This window comes from Corella eumyota, chromosome 7, assembly GCF_963082875.1.
Source record: "Corella eumyota chromosome 7, kaCorEumy4.1, whole genome shotgun sequence".
NCBI classification, from domain to species: Eukaryota; Metazoa; Chordata; class Ascidiacea; order Phlebobranchia; family Corellidae; genus Corella; species Corella eumyota.
Window position 1 is genome coordinate 6,883,531 of NC_137496.1, and position 15,776 is coordinate 6,899,306.

Consider the following 15,776-nt stretch of genomic DNA (forward strand, 5'->3'; position numbering starts at 1 on the left):
AGTAAACATAAAAGAGAAGTAGCAAAAACTATTGATATCTGTTAACATTAAAAAACATTAATGCTATTTAATTCGCCCTAACTATAAGTTATCTTTTTCAGCAACAATTAGGGTATATACTTTTTTAAGAATACCATTTAAATAAGCGTGATTTAAAAACAACTTTCTGATGGCTGCATTTGGCGGCAATAACAATAATAATAAAGGACAACAAAAATATATATATACATTAATCTTATTTATTTGTAAGAATTTTTAAAAGATTATTTAACATAAAAATGGTTAGATTTCCGGTTTCCCATAATCTAATATTATAATAATATACAATCTGACTATCCACCTGACTATATGTTTTTTAAATATATCTTTTAATTAGTTTAATCAATGTACAAAACACAAAAAGGATATAAAAATTTTGTCCTTTTCGCATTCAGCAATTTTTTTATGAACGCTTTTAAATCTGGCCTCGGTATTTCGCACACCCATAACTTTCCACATTCCGTATTTCAGTACTACCCGAACAAAATAACCGAACCATTGAACCATGACTGAATTTAACCCACAAACATCTAACAATAAAGACAACTTTACCTGACAATAATTCAACTTGGCAGTCTGATGACAACTCAATTTAATGATTTACAGACTGACAGACTCTTTTCTGCTTTTACCCAAAAACAAAACCAGTCTGCAAACTAGCAACTGACAACTTAACCGAACATTAATTCTCCCTGGCATCCTGGCTGCATACAGAAAGAGGTTAGAACTATTTTTGATTTGTTGTCAGGTCTAGCTTTCTAGGTTGTTGTTAAGATTTAGTATGATATGCCAATATTTATAATAATTATTTGTTTTAACACTTTCCTTTAAAACTAAAAAAAACATTGTAAACATTAGTAAATCCAACCAGAATCTTAGGCCTGACAATTTTCAAAGACTAACATAAGAAAGCACTTCGGCAAAGACTAACATAAGAAATAATAATATTCGTGAAAATGCAGAATTTGAGAAAATAGAAAATGAAGGAACAGAAAATGAAAAACCGAAAAATGAAGAAACCAGAAAATAAAAAAAATAAAATAAAGGAAACGGAAAATAAGAGAACGAAAAATAAAGAAACCGATAAATAAAGGTACGAAAAATAAAGAAAACAGAAAAAAGAACACAAAATGAAAAAAAACGAAAATAAAGGAACGAAAAATGAAGGAACTAAAAAATGAGGGAACAAAAATTTAAAAAAAGTAAATAAAGAAAAGGCGGTTCTTTAAAGGGCCTGCAACATGCGAAATTAACATTTTTTTATTAATAGTTTAATTAGGAAAAATTTTAAAAAATACCAAAAAAGTATTTGATGACGTATTTTATCGAAAATTTAACGCTGAACTTAGCATAGCGCAAAATCATGCAATGGCTGTTGTGACGTGTCTGCGAATTCCTGACTACAATATAAATGGTGTACTAATTGCAAAAAAGTTAATGATTTTGTTATTTAAACTAAAAAAACAGTACGAAGTTTTAGTATTTAGGCAAATATGATCATTGGGCAAACTAACATTGTTTTTATCAGTAAAACATGTTTTTAAAAACTTCGGTTAAGTCACGTTGCTTAAGCCTTTAAATTTTATTTTATTTATGCTATACAAAATAGATTATAGTGTATATACATCTCAAAAGTACAAACAAAAAATATTGCGTTATTTTACTGTTAGATATCATTTTATGCACTGGTGGTAAATCAAATTATAAAAAGTGTAAATATGATGGTAAATTAATATATTAATAAAGGTATATAAAATTTTGTGTTTTTGGAATTAGATTTTTGATTTTATGTCACGTGACTGGTTACGTAATTTAATTTTTTAATAAAGGAAACTTAAGCTCTAAGCTGTTTCCTGCTTCTATGTTAAAGCGTATGGAATAAAACAAAACGGCGCATATGGAGATTGTACAATTTAGTTATACGCCTATAATAAAAAAGTAATATATAGTGAAAGGTATTAAAAAACTAGGGTAACTGTGCCATTGTACTTAAATAACAGTTTAGTTGATTATTAACAATAAGTCATTACAATAAAATTTAATCTATAAAAAAGTATAGGTAATAGAGGATATATTCTTATAAGAAAGTGTCTATGGTGATAACGCGATTTAAGCTATCTGTAAACACCAGGTTCAAAAGCGAACAGTGGTTTTGCATTGGTGCTTAAACGCAAACAACTTTTTTTAAATGGATACGTTAAAACCACTTCTATGTATTTTAAATTAGGTTTTTATGTTTTTAGGTCATTAGTAAAACCATGTTTATTTTGCTGTTTGTAACGTTAACATTATCAACTTGTTTTGCTGAACCGATCGGGCACATGCAACCACTTGGTTCCCACGCAAAGCCAACCATTTTACAACCAGTTTATGACGTTCCAGACCCAATTAAGTTTTTTGATGATTATGTTAGGCAGGGAAAGCCGTTGTTAATGAGAGATGCCGCAAAAAAATTTCCTAGTTATGAAAACTGGAAAAGTGATTTTTACCTAAAGTAAGTTACAATTTGTTTTACGTATTTTTTATTGTAATGCTTTGTTAATGTTTTTAATAAATTAAAGCGTTTCTTTTAGTAAACCAGTTAAATAAGTAAGTAATTTGTTTGTAACAGTGTAAGATCAGTTAATCTCATTCTGTAAGGTTCGTTAAAACCTATTCCTTGTATTAGCATTGAAATAATTTTTATTTTAAACTTTAGCTTAGAAAAAATAAATAAAGGTTAGTTTTGGTCTATTTTGTTTGTATAGGAGGTAATGGTTAAATTGGTTAATCTTACAGTAAAAAATTACTCTTATAATTTATTATTTTAAACAAAAATTAATTTTATCATATAACAGAAAAACCTATGGAGATTGGATAATTGATGCTGAAGAAGGTAAAAAAGAAAACAGAAGTTTTGGGTTGCAGTCAATGCGCTTTGGTCAATTTATTGATGTTTATAAACATGAAGAAATATATCTTGTCGAAGATATTCTGCCTCCAAACCCAATGACAGGTTGAAATTTTGTGTAAACGAAAGAGCAAAATTAGTTTCGACGTTGTGTTTTTATAAGGCTATTCTCATTACACGATTATTAAACTGGAAAATCATCAATTAAAAATATGTTATAAATTTGCATTAAATAATAAAAAAAACTATTTTTTAACTTATTTTATGCTTATTATTTATGAACATGACATAACAATATAATCTTGTTGCTGAACTAATTTATTTTTTTGTTTTTAATCACCTAAAATAAATAAATAATGTTACCTTTTTTAGAGGAAGTTTATTTACCGAAAGCTTTGCTAGGAGGTGGAATAACTGATTATATTTCAACAATGATTATGTGGTTTTCGTCTGGTGGAACCAAATCCTTGCTTCACAACGATGGATTTGAGAACCTTAATTGTCTTTACGATGGTACTAAAGATATTGTTCTTATAGACAAGGTATGCAAAAATTTAGCCGATATGTTTCAATTAAAATAAATCATTTTTCCGCTTGGCTTGTCACCAGATGTCATGGTCAGTATACCATTTATAAGAAAAAAAAGTGCTTTTTTGTCGTTATTTAGAGCTCGCACACGCAAATATTTTAAAACTACAAAAAATAATTATGGAAAGTTTGCAAATAGGTTGATTTTTTTAAATCCGACACTATAAGCATGGCTTTAGATTGCCGTTTGTATTACTTTTATAATTTAATTTGATTTATTACACCAGGCACTGTATAAATATTTTTAGATCCATATAGATAATGGAATTATAGACGTTCCCGAGGAAGGTTACAGTGAAGTTGATGTCGAAAAGGTCGACCTTATTAAATACCCCAGTATAAGTAAAATCCCATGGTACAAAGTTAGCATGGAGGCAGGAGATTGCATGTACATTCCATATCAGTAAGTTGTTTTAAACGTAAAACTTTTTAAAAAACGACATTGTATAGCAAGTACCCTTCGTTAACGCATAAAAATTAAAAGTATTTTTATTAGGGATGGTATTAATACAATTTTATGCTTTCTTAATCCCCAGAAAAGGCACAACAACTCACACCGAGCTCTATATTTACTTTTTTGCGTAATCGGTATTTTTTTAATTGCGGGTAAAAAAAAGTTTCGCAAAAATAACAAAATCGTTTTAACTTTATAGATGGTATCACCAAATTAATTCCAAAGGAAGCAGAAATCTTGCAATTAATGTGTGGTGGAATAAGATATTGGATCTTCCATACAGAACCCAATGTGAACGCAATATAAATAAAATTGGTGATTACCAGAACGTTACAAACGTGGTTATAGCAAACCGAACAACAACAAGAAGGTTAGTTAAATTGTTGTTTAAAATTATTTTCAATAAATAAGTTTGATTTTACTATATTCTTTTAAATTTGCTATTTAGTTTGAGCCATTTAATACTTTAAATATTTTGTCCTGCAGCAATTAGGTTGCTTTATTAAGTTATCAAATTATGTTAGGTCAACACTGTTCGAGGCCTTTTCAGAAGGAAATGACACAGCAACACGAAAGGATTTCAAATACATTTTTATCTTGTATTTTGACCCAATTGATCAAAAAGCAACTAAAAAACATTTAAAGGTGAGATTAAGATTTTTTAAATTTTTTTTACAATATAATTATTTTTCTTTGATACAGTTCAAATAATTATGTAATTAAAAAAACGTAACGAAATAAGGTTTTTAGACATTTATTACGATGGATACATTAACTGATCACTTAAATTGAACACATCCCGGCCTGCTACAGCATGATTTGCAATGATAATTTAAAATTATTTTTTAATTTTTAGGAGCTTGATACGTTCTTTGATAAATTAGACGCAAATAACAACAACTTATTGGAGATAAGCGAAGTTTTTACTGCGCCACGGTCAATTATTACTAAAGGCTTTATGAATATGAAACATCGAATTATTGATACAAATCCTTACACACAAAAAATTCGTAATAAAGACGAATTGTGAATATTGTTAACTGATTTTAATTATTTAAAACCGTAAGATAAGAAAATCACTGACAGAGCATGTGACTGTTTAAAACATGAAAAATGTTAAAAGATTATTTGCAATACCTTTTAAATGTAAATGTTAATACAGTAAACAGTATAACATTATAAGTAAGATAAATTTAAAATAACTTATAAATTTGTATGTAGTCAACTAATTTTATAACTAAGAAATGTGTTGAAAAAATACCATTTTATAAATAATTTATTTTGAATTACTTAAGTTTTGTTAAAATATTTTTTACCAAGAACATTTTTTTAAGGCATCTACATGATAAATGGGAAAATTGGAATTTTACTATAAAAATATGATGGTTTGCACAGATGGCGTGGTATACTAATTTAAACCTTTTAGTTAAGAAGCGATCTATAGATAAAAATAAATAAATAAAATACATTTTAAATGTATGGAATTTTAATAAAACGGATTTATTCAAACAGATTTGACATGTTTTAAATCCTGAATATAGTTTTGCCAATTTCTTCCATCGTATTATTGAAATATTTAGTGTTTATCTATTTATTTTCTTTTATTAATGCGGGGAAAACCGAAATAATATAGTTTATAAGTTTCTTTTAATATAAATGTAAAATTTTAAATGCGTCATATTGTTTTCGTTAAATTATTTAAAATCTAAGTGGTGTAGTTGAAAAAAGAAATGTCAAGCTTGCGCATAAATCACCAAATTATAATTAATTAAAGTGCCCTGTGGCTATTTTTTTGGTAAACAATATTTTTAGCCTGTTAAAATTTATGCCGTTGCGTAAATGCTAATGGTAATTTTTTTGTTTTTAAAACTACAGTTATACTTTTCAACCATTTAATACTTTTTATCAGAAGCCGAAACGTTAAAAAAATTATTATAGCAGACAGAACAGCGTCCGGAATGAATAAATTTAATATTATTTTTTGTGCCTTAATATTAAATTTAACAAAAGGTAAGTTTTATATTTTTCATTATGTTAAGAAACTATTTAAAACAATGTATTATATATAAATTTTTTTAATAAAATATTTATTTGCATTTTTAGTGTTTTTTTTTCTTAAAATGGAACAAATGACTTAGTTGTATAAACATAAAATAAATTTTGTTTCCTCGAATTTTCTCGTTTGTAATATAATTTTTGTTTATTCTAAATGTAAAACGGTGGATTTAACGGCGTAAATTATATATAAAATTTTATTGCACAAAAACACAACAAAATAATTTTTTTAGCATGTCATAACGGGGTTCATACTGGCGGTTTTACCGTAGTTGGAATTACTGGCCAAGGTATAGGAGGTTTAGGAGGAGGCCAAGGAGGATTTGGAGGTGGGGAAACAGCATTTTCGATATCTATGATTTTACAAGGTCATGGGGTTAATCAAACTGTGACAAGTTGCGTAACGTCAAAGGTTATACAATTATATTATTTATTTTCCAGTTTATTATCATTCTTTAACCACGCAAGTTTTTTCCCAGCGTTATGATAAAGTGGTAATAGTGATGACTTAACCACATAATACCTTAACTGACTAATTGTGGCGGTGCCTTAAAGTAATACGCTTTAAACAGTTTAAACTATTAGAGTTTAAAGCCGTCGTTTACAGAGATTTTAAACACTTTGCAACAATACACAAAATTAAATAAAAATGCAAAACTTATGACCTTAGTGTTATTAAAAAATATACATTTATGTTTAAAGAAGCAAGTAATTTCGACTTACACAAAAATTTTTATTTAAATATATTTTGTTATTACAGATTGGTTTGTTCGTTGAGCCAACGCTCAATTTTCCCGGTGGAGGCATATTTAATAATATACTTAGACCTGATCCCAGTGCCGATTTAAGAAGTGGTGTTTCTGATGAAATAATTTCCCAAACCAATGGGACTAAATTAGATGATCTTTTATCAGAATGTAACACTTTTATGCAGCTATGTGAGGCTGTAAAAGTAAAGTCTTTTTTCGTTTTCGTTAAAAAAATAAAGGTATGATTAGGTAAATATCTAAAACAATAAATGGTAATTTTTTATTTAGGAATGCCTAGGATCCGATATACTTAATAGTGAATTGGGAAAGAATATTCTTAAAGACACGACAACAACAACCACAACAACTACGACAACAACAACTACGACTACCACTACTCCCACAACGACAACCAAAAAACCTTTTATTCCACCTTTTATTTTTCCGACGTGCTCAAAAAACAGTTGCAAGGGAATTTGTAAAATAATAAACAGCTCAAGGTGAGTTTAATTCATTTTTTAGTTGTTTTGACTATAAAAATATTTTTAACGTATCGGTTTTAAATTATACATATACTTAAACACAACGTTGGCACAATGTAGTAGTTTTACAGTTAGACTTACTATATAACTTTTTAGGCTTTTTTACTTTTATGCTGTTGGTCACGTAAGAAAAGTGCTAAAACAATATAAATTTTAGCTAATTCAAAAACTTATCTCAAAATGGCCACTATAATTACAAATTAGCGAAACTAGTCATGTTTACTCGATGTTTATGCTATAAAGTTTAAAATCAAATTTTTGTCTATAGGCATTATAGTTCTTTGACGCTAAACATTTTTTGCTAGTAAGTAAAAACAAAAGATACACATGTGCGACCTACTAGTTTTTACCGGATAAGCCATTTATGTATTGACATTTTTTTGTTATTACATTAATAAAAATAAAATACGAATAATTTTTTAGATGTTTCAAAGGACCATTTGGATTTCCGTTTTTCTAAAAACCATGCAATTGTGTTTTTTGTATTTGTTCTCTATGCTGGAAGCCTTTACCAAATCAAATTTTCGGACAAATACAAACAATACAACAACAATCTATACCAAAGTGCTTTTTACCAAATATGTTACATATCGCACTATCATATCAATTTGTTATAATAAAAAGAGCAACATTTAACAAGATTTTAAAAAAAGTTTTAACCAACAGTATAATTTTTTATTAATTTATATTCAATATTTTTAACTAATTTTTTGTATTTAAAATTGTATTTTAAAAAATATCTTTAAAAATATTAAAAAAATATTTGACGAAATAAATAATACGTTTTTTTTTGAAAATGACTATTTTTAAACTAGTGTATTGTATTATTAAAAATATCCTAAAAGAAGAATATCTTATTTGTTTTTTGTACCCTTAAAGTAATAAAATATTTACAACTAATTATATGAGTCAAACACTTGACTTTACTACATTGATCGATCACGATTTTTAGTAGAAAATGTTACTGACGACAGATTATTTATTGGTCAATTATATTCAATAACTCCTTAAAAAGTCAAAATCAACTTTTTGGGTCGAGGCAACTGATGCTACTTTATTTTAGGCTCTATTATTAATTTTTAAACATCAACGTTAAATAAATTCATAAATAACAACATAATTAAAGTCTGTATCAGCTTAAAAATGTATATTACGGCTTTTACATTATTTAAAACTGTAGAAAATAACGTCAAAAAAATAAAATTATAAATATATTTTATGTCTTAAGTCTCTGTATATTACTCCTAGGGTTTAAGACCTGTCAGATATAATCAAAAATATCAAGTAGAATCAACTTCTATTTATTAGTCAAACACGTTCATGAAATAATCGTACGATAAGCTATATTGCACATACGAAAAAAAGGGTTAGTTCACATAAAATACAAGAACGTCTACGTTACATACATAAAAATCAACATTATTACGACTACACACAATTTTTTTTTAAATATCTATTACATTCTTATTATTATTATATTTGACTGCTAACTAAATTTACAGAAAAACTTAAACGTGCTAACTGTAGAAAATAATATTAAGCGGGAAAAAATCACGGAAAACGAATAACTGTCAGTTCACAGTTTTGTTTTAAAAAGGGTTTTACACTATTAACCTATATCCTTTTAATTTTATAAAATAATATGGTCCAACTAAACAGGAAGTTAAACGCAGTTTACACTGGCTTTACATAAGAAATAGCGACAAATTTACAAGGGCAAACGAAAATACATAATTGATCTATGTTCGATATAAAAATGAATAAATTTAGAGTGTCCAACTGCTTTATTTAGACTGGTAATTTTTATGTACCCTTTATAACTTGTATATACGTATATATATTTAAATAAGGTATTTTTTTATTAATTAGTCTTTTGTACGGCGAGTTTGTACTCTTTCAGTTCGTCGAACGCAAGTTATTATAGCGCCTGTGAAAAGGGGTTTCTTACGCTTATCTTTTGTTTATTATCAGGTAATTATGGTTGATAATGTTCTGTTATTAGTACTCCACTAGCCAACGCTTTATTTTATTGTCCAAGGCCGACAAGTCAACGGGTTTTCTTATCGTTCTAAAATTGATGGAAATGCGAAGCACAAAACAAGCGGTTTTAAACGGGTTTACAATCTTATTTATTGTTTTACTAAAAAGAATAAATTTATAAAAAGCCAATACAGGTATTATTGTATTAAAAAACATCTAACCGACTTTATGACTTAACGCGGATATATTATTAAAAACATCTAACCGACTAAATGACTTAAATAGTATGTTATTATACTTACTATACAACTATACCCCAAACTTAACTTTATTGCAAAACAACAAACAAGGGTGTGAAAGCTAGGCATTGTGAGGTCAAAAAGTAATTATTATCCAATGCCAAGTAGTATATTTTACATTAGGCAGGATTAGGAAAACACATTTAAACTTGATTATACGCGGCAAGTTACTTAAAGAACGCAATAACTCTTCATAAACAATTTAAAAATATAAACTGATGTTCAAGCGAACCATCACGATTCGCTTTAGTAAAAAATAGTTGATTAATTTATTTTCTAATAATTTTTTTCGGTTTAAACGCTAAAACATTACATTATGCTTTGTTGAGGGCATTTAATAAAAACAATTAGTTTAAATTATTCAAGATGCTTTTAATTAGTTTTAGATCTTCAAAAATATTTTTTTAAATCAGTCCGTAAATACAAAATAAGGCAACGACAATGAGTGATGTAAAATTGGTAAAATTAGAAAATAGATCTTTGGATTATTTGGATGCTAAAAAACTTTTACAAAACCCATCAAACATATCAAATATTCCGGCAGTCAAACCACCTGCAGGAAGTGCATATTTTTTCAAAGGATTGTCATGGAAGAGCAAAGATGACTTTAGTTGTGATCAATACAGATTTAAGCGCGATGGACAAGGAAAAAATTGTAAAATGGGAATAAAACGAAGGTACTACAAGATTAGAATTTCTGGTAAGTATCTTCTGGATTTCAAAGACATGTTTTCAGATTATTGCCAGAAAAACCTAAAGAGGCTCCGTTATGTTTAATACATTATTTTGGTGACGAATCGGAATATAAAGATAGTCCACATAGAAATTCCAAAAAAAAACTGGCTTTTATTTACCAACTCTTAAAACTGTACTTCAAGATATAGAAACTCAATCTGACTTTTAAAAACCTAAAAAAGTTTATAATAAATTGCAAACAGAAAAAAGCAATGAAGTAAATCAAGATCGAATGCCAGTAGACCGTCCACGTGATATTAAACAATGTGAAAATATGCGGTACAACGTTAAAGAAAAGAAAAAAATTTCAAACGATGAGTATTTTAGTTTAGTTGAAATCGCACAGCAATTAAAGTCGTTTGTGCGCCAAATCATTATTTATCCTGACCTGGTAATTCATTTGGCTAGTGAAGCTTCTATTGAAGAAGTTAAACAACTAGTTAACAATTCCAATTCAAACAGAGCATTAAAGCAAGTTATATCTTACGATACTACATTTTGTTTGGGAAACTTTTACCTTTCTGTGCTAGTTGCGCGCAATACCAAAATGTTGGGGGACCCGATTTTTCCCTTTGCATTTATGATCCATGAGAGGAAGTTTTTCAAATATCATAGAGAATTTTTGCGAGACATATTTCCAACGGTAGGTCTTACCAAATCAAAAAACATTCCAATCGTGACAGACAGAGAAAAGGGTATGACAAAATGCTTAAAAATACATTTCCCTCGTCTGACAAATATTTTTTGTACAAATCACATTCTAAAAGACGTGGAGTTTTGGATAAAAAAACATGGTGGCGATAAGGACGATTTAAAAGTGCTTAAAGACGATATTTCACGTTTAATTGATTGTTTGTGTTTGGAAGACTTTTCTAGTGTGTACGGGATTTTATCGAGCAGTTGGTCTCAAACTTTTAAGCAATATTTTGACAAAAATATTAAATCTGACCTTGTTGAACCATCCTGTAAATTTATAACGGAAAATTTTTCCGCATTTGAGGAAGGTGCAGTAACTAATAATATTTCCGAGAGCATGAATCATGTTATCAAGTCCCTCACGGAGTATAAAGAATTTTCTGTAGATTTAATGGTTATGATCCTTAAACAAGTCCAAGACATATACCATTATGATTTTATGCGTGCCCTTACTGGCTTTGGTAGATACCAACTTAAAAAAGATTTTTTGTTTTTGCGTCAAGTTTGCACTGATATTCAGTTACCTGCAATATCCACAATGGAAAATCTTGTTAAGGAAGTTATGAGTGAAAAAAATAGGCATGTAGGTCAAGTTGAAAAAAACGAAAACTACCGATTAACGCAAAAGGCAATGGCGCGTTTATGCGTTAAAAGGGGTTTAATTGGATTTTCTTCTATGACTGCCTCGTTCTCAGTAATGAACCCCTTCGAAGGAAATGTTAACAGCGTGATTTTAAATCCTAAACCATCGCGATGCTCGTGCTTTAGTTCAGGGTTATGTTTTCATATTTTGGCAAAAAGGCATTTCAAATAGTAGTTGCGTGTTACGCAGTTTCGGATTTGAACATTAAAATGGATGAATGGAAATTCTTTCAGTGTGATGTTCCTCAACAGCAAAATTCATACGATTGTGGTGTTTTGGCAGTCTTGAACGTTTATTGTATCCTTAACAACATACGTTTACCTAACAAAGTGCAATCTTCATCAGCCCGTCAATGGATAAAAAAAGTGATAATAAATCAAAATCTAAAAAAGATCTACAACAAACCAAAAGCCAAACTATCGTCTTCAAAACAAATAGTCAAAAAAACATGGAATAGCAAACCGCTTACAGTAAATATTCAGAAATGCTCATTCGAAGACTGTTTTCAATCGACAGGCAAAGAGGCCCCTGATTTATGGGATAAATGTGAAGCTATTAACTGCCAAGGGAACAAGGTAAATCACGCACAGGTATTTTGTATATCATGCAGAAGATGGTTTCACAAGTCATGCCTTCCTGGAAAGGTGTATTTTAATGGAACATATTTTAATTGCTCCCTTAAATAAACTAATAAATAGAATTTATTCCAAACCATATTATGTACATATTTTTAAAACAATCTATTTTATACTTTTTGCCATTTTTAATTATTAGTTGTAGTTAGATTTTTCACTTTCTTTCTGTTCTTTTCATTACTTATGGAATTTGTAATAACTTAACGGATTTAGTATTTTTAAATAATTTATAGATAAAATGTTACTTTTTTATTGACAGATTTTATACCTAAATGTTTTGTATTTTATACCTAAATATTTTGTGGAAAATTTTATTAATGCTAAAACGAAACAAATAAAACATTTTAAAGCCTTTAAACCTTAAGCATATATTATTTCAACAATATATACATGTATATATGTTCAACAATATGAAAGAAAAATATTTACCTAAAGTTCGATTTTTCTCGGTTTCCCATTACCCTATTCCTCGGTTTCCCCATTATCTTATTCCTCGGTTTTTCTATTTTTCTTATTCCTCGGTTTCTCTATTTTCCTTATTCCTCGGTTTCCCTATTACCTTATTCCTCGGTTTCTCTATTTTTATTATTCCTCGGTTTCCCTATTTTCATTATTCTTCAATTTCCCCATTACCCTATTCCTCGATTTCCTCATTACCTTATTCCTCGGTTTCCCTATTTTCCTTATTCCTCGGTTTCCCCATTACCCTATTCCTCGGTTTACCCATTTCCCTATTCCTCGGTTTCCCATTACCCTATTCCTCGGTTTCCCATTACCTTATTCCTCGGTTTCCCTATTTTCCTTATTCCTCGGTTTCTCTATTTTCCTTATACTTCGATTTCTCTATTTTTTATTCCTTGGTTTCTTTAGTTTCCCTATTTTTCGATTTCCTTATTCCTTAACTTGTTTTCGTTATTTCTCGTTTTTTTCTGTTTTTCTCCTGTTTTTTTATCTTATATTTAATTTTTCAAATACAAAAAAAAAATTTCCGCGTTTTCCGCAACTTTAATTTCCTCCTTTTCCTCACTTTCCCCATTCCTTCTTTTAGTATTGCAATAATTCCTCGATTCCTCATTTTCCTCGTTTTCCTTGTTTTAGTGTCAATTCCTCGATTTCCTCATTCCTTCTTTTAGTGTTACCCCTTATAATCGTATTTTTGTTTATTTTAGTTAAATTTTGACAAACCAATTATTAATCACTTTTTGTTAGATTATGTTTTTTTAACTGATCAACGTTAACGAAATTAAAGCAAAACGATATTCACTAAACAAAGTTCTTTACTATTATACGGCTCGTTGGTCTGTACTAGATTTGGTTGTATGATTATTTCTTTGTTATACGCGGACTCCCATGTTTAATTTCATACTCCCATATTTAAAGTTTTTTTTTTTTAAATTAGTTTTGCCAAATCAATTTATTTAATTTAAAGTTGTTTTAAATCATTTTGTGGACCTAGTAGCTACATTATAAATCTAACTGTTGTTATTACTAACAATCATACTGAAGTTTTTTTAAATTTTAAACTGAAAAAGTAAAGTTGAGAGTGGTAACAAATGTGACTTTATGCCTAAGATTTACATAAAGATAAGTAAATTTAAAATATACTATGTTACCCAACAGGGCAGATGAAATGAAAACTTTTTCGGGTACGTACTGTGGCGTCGCAGACCGGAAGAGCCACCTTTATATATGTCATTTTTCTGTTACTATCGTTACTCATTTTCCCGCTTGTTTTTGTTTATGTTATAATGTTGACATTAAAAGTTTTTCGCAAAGTATTTGTTTTTTCTTTTTATTAAATCAATTCACTTTCGTTATATTGTGAAAAATATAATAATTTTCCACTTCATTGGTGACCCCGACCTCAAAATCGTCATTTTGAGTTAATTCTTCACGTACAGACGTAGATTCAAGTTGAGTTTGTTACGGAATAATGGCTGAAAGTAAAATTGCAGCGGTCGCACTGAAGTTGCCACCGTTCTGGACAAGAAATCCCGCTGTTTGGTTTCACCAAGCTGAAGCCCAGTTTGGTGTACGTAAAATCACCGACGACAACACCAAATATTATTACATCGTTTCGGCTCTGGACGAAGATACGGCAACAAGTATACTAAACATTCTTAACAATCCGCCGGCATCAAACAAATACGAATATTTAAAAGAACAACTTATCAACAAGTGTTCGCTTTCAGAGGCAGAGCGCGCAGCTCGACTGTGTTCGATGCCTGGTTTAGGTGACGGCACAGCTGTGCAGCTCATGGATAAAATCCGGTAAGAATCCTGATTTTATTTTTTGACACCTTTTCGTATCTCACCTGCCATCGGAAGTCCGTGCACAGCTGACACAAGATGTAACTTCAACTGCTGGAGATTTTCGAGCGTTAGCCAAAAAATCAGACGAAATTCTTACCGCCAGAGATTTTGCAATTACCAATGCCGTTCATAAACAACCAGAAAAACAATTGGCTTTTAAATATGGCGTCTGTTTTTACCACGCTAAATTCGGAAAAAACGCCAAAAAGTGCCGTAGTCCATGCTCGTTTTCAAATTCGGAAAACTCCCAAGCCGGTTGTCATTAACTTCATTGGCGACTGGCAATCTTTTTTACTTTACAGACCGCACCGCCGGCCACAGGTTTCTCGTCGACACCGGGGCACAGGTTAGCGTTTTGCCGGCTACCGCCAAAGAACGTCGCCATCGTAAACAAGGGCAGTCACTTACTGCTGCTAATGGTAGCGCTATTCCAACTTTTGGCACTCGGAATGTTCTTCTCAATATTAAAGACCGGCAATACACCTGGAAATTTACTCTTGCCAATGTTAATAGGGCAATCATTGGCGGCGATTTCCTACGTGCAAACAGATTGCTCGTCGACGTGAAAGGACAAAGGCTTATAGAAACTGATACATACAAATCGTTTCCAACTCACAGACATGGTGGAACGCCTCTTGGTCTTCATTTCATTGCTGAAAATGAGTTCGCAAAAATTCTAGACGAATTTCCTGAGTTAATTACTCCAACTTTTGATAGCCCTAAAACAACGCACGGAGTAGAGCATCACATCCTCACTGAAGGAGCTCCCATTCACGCTCGGGCCCGCCGCTTGCCCCCAGACAAATTGGCAACCGCCAAAGCAGAGTTTAATAATATGATTAAACTTGGCATAATACGTCCCTCAAAAAGTCCATGGTCTTCAGCACTTCACGTTGTACCCAAACCAGGGGGTGGCTGGCGCCCATGCGGAGACTACAGGCGACTTAATGATTTAACAGTGCCCGACCGCTACCCTGTACCCAACATACAGGATTTCTCTGCCCATTTAGCAGGCAAGACAATTTTTTCTAAAGTAGATCTTGTTCGCGGTTATCATCAAATTGCTATATGTGATAAAGACATCCCCAAAACCGCTATTATCACACCTTTTGGTTTATTTGAATTTCTCAGGATGCCTTTTGGTTTAAAGAATGCTGC

General features: G+C 30.2%; 2 protein-coding genes across 2 annotated transcripts; both read left to right on the forward strand.

Annotated features, from left to right (window-relative positions):
• The first annotated feature begins 2,290 nt into the window (after positions 1-2,290).
• LOC145759479 (bifunctional peptidase and (3S)-lysyl hydroxylase Jmjd7-like) lies at positions 2,291-5,470 on the forward strand. The gene is made up of 7 exons (XM_082573314.1): positions 2,291-2,533; positions 2,877-3,034; positions 3,302-3,471; positions 3,766-3,920; positions 4,171-4,341; positions 4,496-4,616; positions 4,828-5,470. The coding sequence occupies exons 1-7, from the start codon at positions 2,298-2,300 to the stop codon at positions 4,999-5,001; spliced, it is 1,185 nt and encodes a 394-aa protein (XP_082429440.1). The 5' UTR covers positions 2,291-2,297; the 3' UTR covers positions 5,002-5,470.
• An 895-nt stretch (positions 5,471-6,365) lies between these two features.
• On the forward strand, positions 6,366-7,905 carry LOC145760084 (uncharacterized). Its single transcript, XM_082573950.1, has 4 exons — positions 6,366-6,438; positions 6,787-6,978; positions 7,064-7,275; positions 7,741-7,905. The coding sequence occupies exons 1-4, from the start codon at positions 6,382-6,384 to the stop codon at positions 7,775-7,777; spliced, it is 498 nt and encodes a 165-aa protein (XP_082430076.1). The 5' UTR covers positions 6,366-6,381; the 3' UTR covers positions 7,778-7,905.
• Positions 7,906-15,776: the final 7,871 nt, after the last annotated feature.